General features: G+C 45.0%; 1 protein-coding gene across 1 annotated transcript in view; it reads left to right on the top strand.

Annotated features, from left to right (window-relative positions):
* colgalt2b (collagen beta(1-O)galactosyltransferase 2b) overlaps positions 1 to 13786 on the top strand; it is a 28125-nt gene that overhangs the window by 9560 nt on the left and 4779 nt on the right. The window contains exons 2-9 of the mRNA XM_023954088.2: positions 7957 to 8067; positions 8135 to 8252; positions 9354 to 9488; positions 9563 to 9767; positions 11665 to 11784; positions 11970 to 12043; positions 12887 to 12993; positions 13224 to 13356. Of these exons, the coding sequence (XP_023809856.1) occupies positions 7957 to 8067; positions 8135 to 8252; positions 9354 to 9488; positions 9563 to 9767; positions 11665 to 11784; positions 11970 to 12043; positions 12887 to 12993; positions 13224 to 13356 (1003 nt within the window). The remainder of the gene's footprint in view (positions 1 to 7956; positions 8068 to 8134; positions 8253 to 9353; positions 9489 to 9562; positions 9768 to 11664; positions 11785 to 11969; positions 12044 to 12886; positions 12994 to 13223; positions 13357 to 13786) is intronic.

The raw sequence follows: 13786 nt of genomic DNA, 5'->3' as shown, positions 1-13786 counted from the left end.
CTTATGCGATCACACTTTGTGAAGGAAAACTGTTTAAATCCTGCTGATCTTCAAGTTCAAGAACACAATCAAGAACATACACACTTTCTTTCTGCCGTTTTAGGCAAAAAAGCTCTAAACTTTTTTACCAAGTTGAAAATCTTGAAGAATTGTTTATGATGACAAACATTTACTGCATGAAATGAAACAAGAACTAGCTAAATTCATGTTTATCTTAATCAGATTGCAGGAAGTTTCATTACTTGGTACCTCAGCTTCACGCCTCCTCGTGCAGCCGGCGGCAGGAAGAGCTTCCCCAGGTGCTGAGCTTTGGTTGATGGGATTTGTGATTCTGTCAGACGTCAGGCTCACTTGGATGCAGGAGTGCTGATCGAGTTGAGGTTTCCCTGCAGGCTGGTTCAAACCGGCACATTGTGTCTTTAAACCAATGAACTGTCTTCAGATTTACGGCCTCGCTGACAGTCAGGTATGTGCTGTGTCCCGCTGGTTTCATCATAATGAACCGTTTTTCTTATTAGATCTAATTGTGTAAAATGTTAATGAGTTTCTGAACAACAGTTGGTTTGTTTTTCTCTGGAACGGAGAAGAGCAGAAGCTCAGCTTTCTCAGGCGTTCAGTAGATCCTCCACTGTAGAAATTGTTGTCAGGAGGATGACCTGATGACGACATGCCGTGGTTGTCATGAAACATAAAAAGTTGCACATGTACGTTGAGCAGAAGTGTCTGCCGGCTGTTCTTGTGCTCAGGTGCTTCTTTGTCTGGACTCCTCATTCTGAGATGAAACTGGTGTTTCCAGCTACACTGACAGGTTCCACAGGACAAAGCTTTCCGGATGTTTCCCAAACATCAGCTGTGTGAACGGAGTTCAGCAGCTGGAGGTTTGTGAAACCCAGTAGAGAAGGAGGAACCGTTGTTGGTGACGTTAGGCCAGAACAGAGAGGGAGAACGCCTGATCCAAGAGTGTGGAACAGATTAGCGGACCGGGCCGGCGTGTTGCGTCATCGAAAGCCTTTGTGAGGAGCGAGCAGGCCACATTTCTAGAGTGTTGGAGCTCTGAAGCAGAGAAGAAAACATTTTGGGAAAGGTCCCCAACAGGAAAACCTGCTAGTCTTTGCCTCCAGATGTCAGTAATTTGATGCGCGCGTTGCATCAAACATGTCCTGCTGTGTTCTTCTGGCACAGAGCTTGTTTTCCACTCAGCCGCCCTTCACCCTGTAAGACCCACAGAGAGCCAGAGCTGTGTGCTGGAACAGCCCATAATTATGTCTGAGGCTGCAGCCAGAGGAGTCCAGTTAGAGGAGAAAACTCTCCTGAACATCTGTTTTGGTTTTTGATGTTGGCTCCAGAAAAACCAGGTGACACGTTCCTGATAACCAGCTTGTCAAAATACAAAGGTGTTCTTTGCTTTCACACCTGTAAGTTTTCTAACTTTATTTTAAAAAGTGAAGGAAAAAACGTCCCGATTCGCTTTGCAACAGGTAGGAGTTGCTTCAAGCCCACAACTCAGAAGTGAAGTTCTAATTAAATCCTGCCGCTCTGCAGAATCTATGTCCTAGAAAACAACCCAGGTTTTGGATTTTACCTAAAAACAGCATCATCATAATCAAAACACCTACGGGGACACTGAGAAAATAGATCAGAAGACGATCAGGGTGGGACTTTAAATATGTTAACAGTGATGATCCACTACAGATGTATTGAGGAGCTTTTTCAAGAACAACTAAGTGCTTTGCAGTCAGATGAATCCATGCAAACCAGTTTAACTAAAATCCATTATATTAATGATAAATACTATCAGTAAAATAAACACATATCTACAATAAAAATAACAAAATGAAATGGTTTAAAAAAAGTTAGACTATAAAAGGTTCCAGATCTGAGGGTGAAGTTCAACTCCCAGCATTTCCCAACATGAACTGACACTTAATCTTCTGGCTCCTGCTGACCCCGAGTCCTGAGGTCACCAACGAGCCAGGAGAAGCACAAGAATTCCCCCTGTGGGGTCAGCAAGCCGCCCTCCTACACCAACTTCACCCCAATGAAAGGGCGTTTTCACTTTCTATGATTGACATGTTCGTGGAAATGATGATCCGCCTGCTTCAGGTCCAAGAAAGCAGCTTTGGTTACTATGACCTCAAATGGGCAATTTTACCTGTAACAACGAGGAAAGGGCTGAATATGTGGTTTGAATGGATTTTTTCTGCAGGTCTGCAGGAGTTTTAGCCAAAAACCAGGAACTTAAACGTCGCTTTAAAACTTTGAGGAAGAATTCACAATCACAGAAGGATATTTGACCCATTTACAAACATAACAGAATTCATATTGTACTGAAATTGGAATTTCAAAATCATGAGGACATTCTGCATTTTATTTAGTCTTGTTGATGCAAAACGTCCTCACATTTGCAGACATCGTTTTACAGCAGGAAAATTCCTCTGAAAACAACCCCACGGGGAGAACAGCGGTAAGCAGTGGCGGTGACTTTGCTTGAGGATGGAGCTACACCTGGGAATGGGTGGTGGAGGCTCAGGAGCAGCAGGAAAAACGTGTCACCTTGAGTTATCAGAAGAAGAATGCAGCAGAATTTTGATAGAAGCATTTGTCAGATTCCAGCGCCTTTAATCGCTCTGTCTCATGATGCTTACATCCTCTTTTCCCTCTCAATCTGGAGAGTCTTTTCTCTTCGCTGAAACGATCAGCTGGATTTATGCTAAAGTTCAGAAAGGGTTGCATGAACCGGATAGATGCTAAAGTCCAACAGATGATTTTTATCTATAGTTGAAACAAAAAAAAGCATCAAACAGAAAAACACTCTTGAGACTCTTTCTCTGCTTGTTTTTCTTTCTATGCTGTGATTTTCCTGCAGAGTTTGGAGTTTGATTGCTGAACGTCACACTCGAGTGTGACCCTGCCGGCCCCGACTGCTTCTGTTGACCCTCAAAGCTGTGAGAAATTCCAGCTCTTCATCCCTCTAAGCCTCCCCTCCCTCCGGCTGTTCTCCTTCTTCTCCCCCATCCCTCTGCACGTCCGTTTCTCCTTTGCCCTCTCAGTCCAGCAGAGAGCCACGTCAGCTGCAGAGTCTGCGCAGACGCCGGCACGCGAGCGTACTCATTATTGCTTCGCATGAAAACGGCGTCTTGCTGCTTAATTGCACGCAGCACTGGGTTATTATTGGGAGGGATATTAGATAGTTTATTGAATCAACAGTCAGGTGGTAGCAGCCCGGCGGGGCCCCTCAGACCTGTATTTATCTGAAAGGGCCACTTTCTGAGAGCAGCCTCTGTGTTTAGGGTCCGGTCCCTGACACGCTTTCCTGAGGTGGATAATTACCTGAGCTGGTTAGGAAGAGGCGAAAAGAACGCTAATCATCAGGTTTGTGGGGAACACACACCTGGTTTTAATGCGATGACTGTAAATCTTTGGTTTGTAATTAATAAACTAAAACTCAGGACAGCATGAGGACATTAACACTAACACAAGCATTTTCTAGTTTCAAACATAAAACTTAAAGTCCCTCTATATGAGAATTGTTTTAAAGACGTTTAATTATGATTATGAGGTTTTCAATCAAAATTCCACAACTTAAGCGTCTTAAAAAGCAATATTTCATGTCTGTCTGAAGCCTCTGTTTCCTTGCATAAGTGAAGAGCTTGACGGGGGGGGGGGCACAAACAACACCGACTGACAGTCTCTATTCTCCAAAGTTTCTCTTTAGCGATAAAGAAACGGTGAAAAGTGATATTTTTGGTTCCGAAGCGATACTTTTTGAACAATGTGTGGAACGACAAAACAAATGTGTGAACCAGACCCTGCTGTTTGATAAAATTACACACCAAAAAGAACTTTGATAAGTCCATGAAAAATGCTTTAAATTACATTATAATTTAGGCTACATTGCAGCAGCGAGCAGCACTGGCTGTGGCTCAGTACTGATGTGATGCTAGCAGATGCAGAATGTTGAATTACCTTGAACAGCAAATAAATTAAATGCCAGAAAGAAAGGGACTATTTGCAATTTTCTAAATTGTGTCCAGTGCTAAACATTTTTCTATTTTGCTCAGACCCAGAGGTGGGCTTACGTTTAGGATTACGGGTTACAGTTAAACTGTGTTCACACCTAACAGTAGAGGCGCCAACTTCAATGTTAAGTCAATTATACAGACGTGATCTGAGGTCCTGCGGTGCGATTTGAGCGGCGGGCGTTTCTGAACCAAATCGCACAACATTACCCCTGCCGGCTACTGTTGAGCGAAAGCGGGTCAATCCTGGACGGTCTGTCTGTGGGCCCATGGAGCAATCCTGATCACTATGCCGGCTTCCCGGGATGCGAGCTGGTGGCCAGACAGAGACTGCTCGAGGCTCAACATTATGATATTTTTCTTATTTCATGGAAGCAATAATTAAAAACGTCCCCTGATTTTATTCTTGTTTTTATTTGTACCCTCTCTGGTTAATGCGACAGCAAGCTTTCACTAGGCCGTGGTTAAAGTCAAGGTTCCTGAGAGGTGATTGTTTAGTCTCAGGAAATGGAGTTTTATCTAATCTGTGAAGGTTCTGGAGAGGATGGATGTGATGGAGCGAGGCCTGTGCGGTCAAGGTGACACGTGTTCTCCAGATGCTGATGTGAACTCCGAGCTGCAGGCTACAATATAATGAGGCTCACCGTAAACTTCAAGAGCGCAGCGAGACGCACAGGAAGGAGCGCAGTGAGGGCGCACAGCGAGGAAGACGGGGATCATGGGAGAACCACTGAAGTTTGTGTGGAGTTGTGTAAGATTGCGTGTCTGTCTGTGTTGTGTTTGTCAAAAGCATGGACCTGTTTAAATGAGGGGAGGGGTTTTAGATTTGAGACACAGGAAGTGATGTTCAGCTGAAGTCTGGCCCGGAGCACCATGATGAAGTCTGGATTTAGGCCAAATCTACCGAAACGAACTGATGTGGAGGAGAGGAGAGAAGGCAACAGTTCCTCCTGTGGTACTAGACTGGACACGTCCAAGAAAACCAGTTCAATGTCTTGATGTCTCCATCTTCATTTTTCCAAAAGAGTTCAGACATACGCGCTGACTCAGGACAACCGTCATTTGTATTGTGACAGGAAGTCGTTCTTCAAACATTTCTGACGGAAGTGCGTCACACGTTTGTACCAATCTCCCAGAAATAACTTGAAAAAGAAAGAAGGTCTCTCAGATCAGCAGAAGTGCTGAGTCATCCTTGCCTCGTGCTTCTTGTGTTCTGGGGGTTTAAAGAGTTCTGCAGGAACTCCTGTAAAGACTAAAACGCTGATCAAGAACATTTTGGATCCCTTCTGCAGACTTTAGCTCTAAACTAATGATGTGCACGCTCACTCTGACGTACACACACACTCTGATGTGCACGCTTAGTCTGACGAGCACGCACACTCTGATATGCACGCTCACTCTGACGTGCACACACATGCTGATGTGCACGCCCACTCTGACGTGCACGCACACTCTGATGTGCACGCTCACTCTGATGTGCACGCTCACTCTGATGTGCACGCTCACTCTGATTTGCATGCTCACATTGAAGTGCATGCACAAACTGACGTGCATGCACACAATGATGTGCACACACAAACTGACGTGCATGGACACTCTAAAGTGCACACACACTCTGATGTGCATGCTCACTCTGACGTGCACGCTCACTCTGACGTGCACGCTCACTCTGACCTGCACACTCACATTTATGTGCATGCACAGACTGACGTGCATGCACACTCTGATATGCACGCTCACTCTGACGTGCACACACATGCTGATGTGCACGCCCACTCTGACGTGCACGCACACTCTGATGTGCACGCTCACTCTGATGTGCACGCTCACTCTGATGTGCACGCTCACTCTGATTTGCATGCTCACATTGAAGTGCATGCACAAACTGACGTGCATGCACACAATGATGTGCACACACAAACTGACGTGCATGGACACTCTAAAGTGCACACACACTCTGATGTGCATGCTCACTCTGACGAGCACGCCCACTCTGACGTGCACGCTCACTCTGACCTGCACACTCACATTTATGTGCATGCACAGACTGACGTGCATGCACACTCTGATATGCACGCTCACTCTGACGTGCACACACATGCTGATGTGCACGCCCACTCTGACGTGCACGCACACTCTGATGTGCACGCTCACTCTGATGTGCACGCTCACTCTGATGTGCACGCTCACTCTGATTTGCATGCTCACATTGAAGTGCATGCACAAACTGACGTGCATGCACACAATGATGTGCACACACAAACTGACGTGCATGGACACTCTAAAGTGCACACACACTCTGATGTGCATGCTCACTCTGACGAGCACGCCCACTCTGACGTGCACGCACACTCTGATGTGCACGCTCACTCTGATTTGCATGCTCACATTGAAGTGTATGCACACACTGACGTGCACGCACACACTGACGTGCACGCACACTCTGATGTGCATGCTCACTCTGACGTGCACGCTCACTCTGACGTGCACGCTCACTCTGACCTGCACACTCACATTTATGTGCATGCACAGACTGACGTGCACGCTCACTCTGATTTGCTCACGTTTACTCAGGGCCTAAAGCCAACTCTGTTGTTGACATGTGGCGTGTCAGAGCACGCCGGTTTCCTGCAGGATAAACAGCTGGAGAAACATACATATGTACAGGGAGAGGGGGAGGGGGGTCACCACTACTGATCTACCTTCTGTTTAAAGGTATAAACACACATACACACAACACACATGCACAAACCTACGTGCACAAAGACACCCATCCATATTTACAAACACACAAATACATGCACATGCACACTCATACTCAAACACACACATAAACACGCACACACACCCGCCCCCCTTTACACAGACACACACACACAAACAGATATATACAAATACACAAATACATGCATACACATACTCAAACACACACAAAAACATGCACACACCCGCCCCCTTGACACATCCACACACATGCACAAACACAAGCTGTTTCCAGTTTCAAACATAAAACCTTAAATCATAACTAACAAGTCTCACTGCAGTAAAACTTCATGAAGGCTCACGAAAGATGATCATTTTCTTGCTCTCACACACTTCTGCACACACACACACAGACAAACACTGGTATTGGAATTATTGTGCTGCTGCTCTGTGGTCACTCTCCAGCTGTTTAAAAACATTTCTGTCCAACTGGAACGCATTCCAAACTGAGTCACGTTGATGAATCTGCAATTGTGTTGTCATGTGTGTGTCTGCTTTACACACACAACACAGGTGCTGTGTCAAATGCTTATTTGAGGGACTGCTGGTCAGGTGTGTGTGTGTCTTCTTTCTCTGGATGCCCGATGTAAAACAGGAAGGAATATTATTGTCGGCAGTGGAAAAGTCCAGCCTGGAAACATATTTTTACCAAACAACCTGTTGACTTTTCTGTTCTAAACGATTTTCTAAGTAAAGCACAGGGGGGAACAGGTGATATTCCTCATCTCTACAAAACAAAGAGCAGCAGTGTCTCCTTTGGGGTTTTCATCTTAATTTATCCTCCATATGGAAGTATCCTCTGCACGCACACACCCAAACTCGCACAAACAGTGGTCACACTGTCCTCACTGAGTCAGACAGCTGAAGTGGAAAAAGCTGAGAGTAAACACTCTGGACTTATATTAGCTTCTGTTTCCAACAATGTGCATTTCTGAAGAACCTGATCCACAATCGCTTGATATTCTTTTTAATGTTCTTTTTCAAATCTTTGATCCATGAGACGCTCTGTCAGCATGTCAGCGATGAAGCTGCCGTGTTAAATGTTTGGCCTTCTCCTCCGTGGCGTCGCTGACAGTTCCAACGGTGATTGCTGAAGAATGTCAGCCGCTTCTATCGTCACGACAGCAACTGAGATGGTTCAATCGAGCCTACATCGTATGTGTTTGTGTTTCAGGGCAGCGACAGACCATAATGTGGACAACACCACGGCCATGCTGAGAGAATGGCTGAAGAAGGCGCAGCAGGTCTACCACTTTGTGGAGTGGAGGCCAATGGAGGAACCCAGGCAAGTCAAACGTTCCGAACGGCTGGTTCTGTTTTCATGGAGATTCGTTAAAATCTTTGGACTGCAGGTCTTTCACAGATGAGTGGGGTCCCAAGCACTGGCCTCCTTCCAGGTTCAACCATGTGATGAAGCTGAGACAAGCGGCTCTGAAGGCTGCGCGGGAACGATGGGCCGACTACATCCTGGTAATCTAATCCCTACAGAGCAGATCGCGAATGATAAGATAAATCCTAGTTTTTTCACAAACATGTTCACGCTAAACACTAACACACAGTGAGACATTGGAGTGCTGTTTGAAAAAGGGGGAAGTCCCACTCTGATCGTCTTCTGATCAATTTTCAAAGCGTTTCCATTGATCTTTTTATCCTGATGATGCCATTTTTAGCCAAAATCCATAAACCTGTATCGTTTTCTAGGACATAGTTTCTGCAGAGCAGCAGGAGTTCATTAGAAATTCACTTCTGAGTTGTGGGCGGGACCATTGGTGTAGAAGTAACCTTTGTGTTGATATCCCATCATCCATCTGTTTACATTCTCTACCCCTAGCTTACAGCCCCTCACACCCCCAACCTAAGATTAGTGGTGCAACAAAAATGGCAGCAGTATCTGAACTATCCAGCCGTACAGTTTAGATCCAGATTCCAGCTCAGACGAGGAAAACAAAAATGAACATGGATCTGTTTGTCTGCAAGTGGATGCATCAGAATGGAGCAGAGCAGGGAGACTGTGGCCCCGCCCAGCGTATTTTCACACAAGTTTTTTTCTTCAAACTGCATTTTTTCATCTGCTCCTGATTTAGGACGATTTGAATAACGAAAAACTCAGAAATGCAATTTTGAGCATAGTTTTCTTCATCTATGTCCTCCCTTATCAGAAAAATTCTAAAAGAACATGTTAATAACTCCAAAAACACAATTTTCATCAGAGTGGGACTTTGATATCCTGTAATATTAATGACAAGTAATTTTGTGTGAAACAATTGCTGCTTTAAAATGATCCATAATTCTTTTGGATACTTCTCCTCAGTCTACTGTAATGCAGGCCTGCCCCACCCTGGTCCTCCAGATCTCCCATCCTTCCTGGTTTTTGATTTGGTCTGCTTTCTACTAGTTGGCTGACTCAGATGTCATTTTGATTGGCTGAACACACCTGGTTCGGGTAATCAGCTGTAGACCATGCAGGGTGGTAGATTTTGAGGACCTGGTGTACAGTCTTTTATTTAGTAAAGGTTGGTATTTTGATTGAACCCTTTGTTTGGTCAGAAGGTGAAGACCTCTCCTCTGTAGTTTGCAGATACTGATAATCTGTTGACCAACCCTCGGGTGCTGGACCTGCTGATAGCTGAGAACTTAACCCTGGTTGCTCCCATGCTCGAGTCCCGCTCTCTCTACTCCAACTTCTGGTGTGGCATCACCCCACAGGTGCAGTACAGACTGAAAAGTATGTTTAACCCAGTCTGTTCTGTTATGTTCTGAAATTCCATCCTTCTCGCCAGGGCTACTACCGACGAACCCCAGACTACCAACCAATCAGGGAGTGGAAGAGGGTAGGCTGCTTCCGCGTTCCCATGGTGCACAGCACCTTCTTGGTGGACCTGCGGCGTGAATCTAGCAAAGAGCTGACCTTCTACCCACCTCACCCAGACTACAGCTGGGCTTTTGATGACATCATGGTGTTTGCTTTCTCAGCGCGCCAAGCAGGTCAGCTTCACTCTGTCACTTAGATGCCGAACACATTTATGTCCTCTTCCTTACAGCTGTCCACAACCTAAACAAAACATGAAGAGATCATTAAAGCATTTTTGAGGTCATTAAGGAAGAAAAAGAGAGAATTTATCCAGAGAGGAATGAATTCAGAGGAATAAGACAGAAATCTAGCAGGCTTTTTCTTGATGACCAATGAATCCTGAACTCAGTATCCCCAAAAATAAAAACACTTTAAAAGCAATTTAAGCTAATAAACTAACTGACTAACTAGTATACTTGGCCATCTGGGATCTATTCTAGAAAGATCAAGCACGAACATTTGTGACGTAAAAGATTGCTGATTCACAATCTTTATGAATACAGAAGAGTATGTATGGTAAAAAATACTTTTTAGGTAACGTAATTGTTTTGTAAAATTACAGAATAATGTTTGGAGAACCCAACAAAACTTTCTTCAGGGCTTTTAAAGTTAAACAAATTTCCCTGGACCAACCGTGGGCCGGGTGGGTGGCTGCCTGGAGTGCGGAGCGGGTCTCCCTTGGGGGGTCCTGGCTCGTACCTGGGGTTGGGGCGGGGGGATGCCCGGAACTCCTGGGGGGTGATGTGCTGCTCGTCTGGGGCTGTGGGCGCCCTTCTCGGGTGGGGCCCTGCGTTGGCTCTCCCGGCGCGGCTGTTCTCCTGGTTGGGCTGGGGCGGCGCTCCCTTTCCCTCTGTGCCTCCCTGCTCTCTGGCTCTGGGGGCCTCGCGGCGGCCCTGCTGGCCCTGGCCTGGGTGACGGACTGGGTCGCCCGGGGGGCCGTTGTTCCCTGCCTGCTGCCGTGTGGCGTTGGGGGTTCCGGCTGCCGCTGCTGCTGTGGCGGGGGTCTTGGTGTGGGGATGGCTGGGCGCTCTCCTTCCTTTTCACATTCCACCGTCCATTTTAGAAAAACATAAACACTCATCTGAGCACAGGTGTTAGCTCACCTTTGCACTAACAGTTTGCATGATTGAATGAATGAAAGATTTCACACTAGTTGGTTTAAAGGCATAACTATGCGTGTGTGAACACTATCTGTTTTGTGTACATGTTGACATGTGGACATTTTTTTCAGCCAGCAGGTGTGTTGAAAACATTCGAGTGTGTGTGTGGACAGGCCCTGCCCTTTTTGTACTACATTTGAACCTTACCCTATGATAAACAACCAGTAAACTTGTTGCTTTATGCTGCTTCATGGTCTTAACCCCCCCCCCTCCTATTATCACCCTCTTACCCCCCCCCCCTCTCTCTAACATCCCTCTCTCTTCTTCCCTTCTTTCCTTTTCCGTCCGGTCCAACACCCAAGATTTTCAAACATGATTGAAATTAATAAAGTTTGGCCTCAATTACAAAAGGGGTTTATTCAGACATACCTTTGGTTTGTCTGAAGATTAATAACCCCTGTTGTTAAAGTAAAATATGTCCAACACAAGAGGCCCTCAGTTCTCATCTGCCTGCCCAGCTGTTGGACAGGACAAGTAAAAAAAAAAAGTTAAACAAATTTGGGTTTTGTTTTTTTATTTTTATTTTGGGCAGCCAACATTTAACAGCAGCCAAGAAATTAAAAATATAAAAATAAAAAAAAATGGGAAAAAATATAGCATTAAAATAATGAGGGCCAACTTTGACCTTTTGGGTTCTCCAGTGTTTAAATATTGTCGACGATTTGAAGTTGTTTCTGGGCAGTTTGGATCTTCTGCACTGATTCCACCTTTTAGAAAAACCCAAAGCTTGAGTTTCCGTTGAAACTGAAAGCTGCAAAGCTGTCCCAGATGACAGAGCTCCACCTGCTCTGCCTCTTCTGACTGGATGGGAACTGCTTTCAGCTGTTGGAGTGCACACACTGAATTTCCTTTTTCTGTTTGTGTTTCTTAGATGTGCAGATGTTTTTGTGCAACAGGGAGCACTATGGCTTCCTGCCCGTCCCTCTCAAGGCGCAGCAGACAGTGGAGGACGAGGCAGAAAGTTTCATCCACACCATCACCGAAGCTTTGAGTGAGTCTCACGCCTCTGACCATTCACCAAACTTTACACTTTCTCCACGTTGACCTGGGACCCTCCTGTCTTTTTTCTCTCCATGTTTTACATTCCTGTATTACTACTCAGACTTTAAATGAAATTCCTTCAGAAATTCGTTTTTACTAATTTCCTGTGTGAACCCCTCCCCTCTCTGCCAACAGTTGAACACGACATGGCGCCCTCTGAGCACGTGTACATGTTGCCGCCGCCGCAGATCAAGATGGGCTTTGAAGAAGTGAGTTTAAGAGTCCATGTAGGCACAGTCAGGAGCCTCTTCTCCTGCTTGCACTAATCCAGAGAAGTTCCACCTTCAGCGTTCTGCTCACTTAGCTTCCCGTCCTCTTTATTTTTTATTTTTTGCCCGCTCCTGAGACGCTTCTTTCCCTAAAAAATGTCTGTAAACTCACAATTTTGGAAAAAAAAAAAAATCTAACTTTCCTTTGTAATCTGTCTCCTAGCTGAAATTTAGGAATGTGTTAATTTGACCCACGCAGTTTTAAATTGTGTTTTTTGCATTTTTAACATGTCCGGTAGCATTTTTCTGATGACGTAAAAAAACATTTTAAATTTCATTTTTGAGTCATTTTTTATTCAAATTGTTGTGATTTAGGAGCAGATAAAAAAGTGCAGTTGGAAAAAGGTAGAAATTTGTGACGTAAAAAAACAAGCTGGTGAGATTTTTCCTTATGTTTGGTGCTGGGGGGGGGGGGGGGGGGGGTTGAGGGCATTCTAATTTCAGTTTTAATCGTTTTAGGTTCAGAATCAGAGATACTTTATTGATCCCACTAGTGGGAAATTTGTGCCTTACTGTAGCAGGATTGTAATCATAAAAGAACATAGAATAATGTTAAAACAGAATAAATGTAAACAAATAAGGTGGTATAATTTGAGAAATAATTACACACAGTAAATAGACATAAACAGCAAAAATGTGCAAATATTTTTGAATGTGCAAAAGTTCTTTGCGTTCTGAAAAGTGCTTTGTAAATGAATGGAAGCTCTGCTGCTGAATTTTAATTCACACTACTATGTAAACTGTTAATGTACACTTTATAAATAATTTGCTTTTGATTTCCAGATTTTCCTGATTAATTTGAAACGGCGACTTGACAGAAGACAGAGAATGTTGAAAACGATGGCGTCGCTCGGCCTTCAAGCCACATCGGTGGATGCCGTGGACGGGAAGTATGTCAGCCGCTTCACGTCACGCGCCTCATAAATGACCTGGACCCCCACGCAGGAAGTCCAGTTGGTTCTGCCATTCAGAACCCACTTTAATCCCATGTCAGGAATGTTATAATCCTTACGGGTTTTCTGGCGCCATTTGAGGAGCGTCTGTTTCCTGATGGATGTAAATTATGGGATGTCCTCTTCTCCTCATTACAGTTGCCTCACTTGCTTTGCTTCTCTCTCAGGGCTCTGAACACGTCACAGCTGCAGATGCTAGGGATCGAGATGCTGCCGGGCTACAAGGACCCGTACTCGGGTCGAGTCCTAACTCGGGGGGAGATCGGCTGCTTCCTTAGCCATCACTCTATATGGAGACAGGTGAGCGCCGCTGGCTAGAGTCCAGTTTCTATAACATAAAGCTGTAAAAATAAGCGGACATTTAACGTCTGCGATTTTCCTCCGAACCAGCTACTCTTGGACACAATTCCAGGTTTGCCAATCTGACCTATAATTCAGAATAAGTTGTACATCTGAGCTGAAACGCTGCAGATAAATAAAAGTTTGCTACTAGAGTAAATGTTTCATTTGTCACCTGATGTGGGTCAGATGCTCTGCTGCGCCCCCAGTGGCTTCCTGTCTGGTATATAAGTAGGGTATGGTGCCCTGAAAGGTGTCTATTATCAAAAATGAGCTGGCGGGAACCGTCCTCCACTTTGAGTGGTTGTCCCGCGAATACCATGGTCACTGACAAAAGAAACATATATTCAATCAATCTTGTTATTTTTAAATGTTTTTTTCAAATGAAGCA

The sequence above is a fragment of the Oryzias latipes genome, chromosome 4 (assembly GCF_053564925.1).
Source record: "Oryzias latipes strain Hd-rR chromosome 4, Olatipes_Hd-rR_3.1".
Taxonomy (NCBI): Eukaryota; Metazoa; Chordata; class Actinopteri; order Beloniformes; family Adrianichthyidae; genus Oryzias; species Oryzias latipes.
This window is presented reverse-complemented; position numbering and strand designations above follow the sequence as displayed.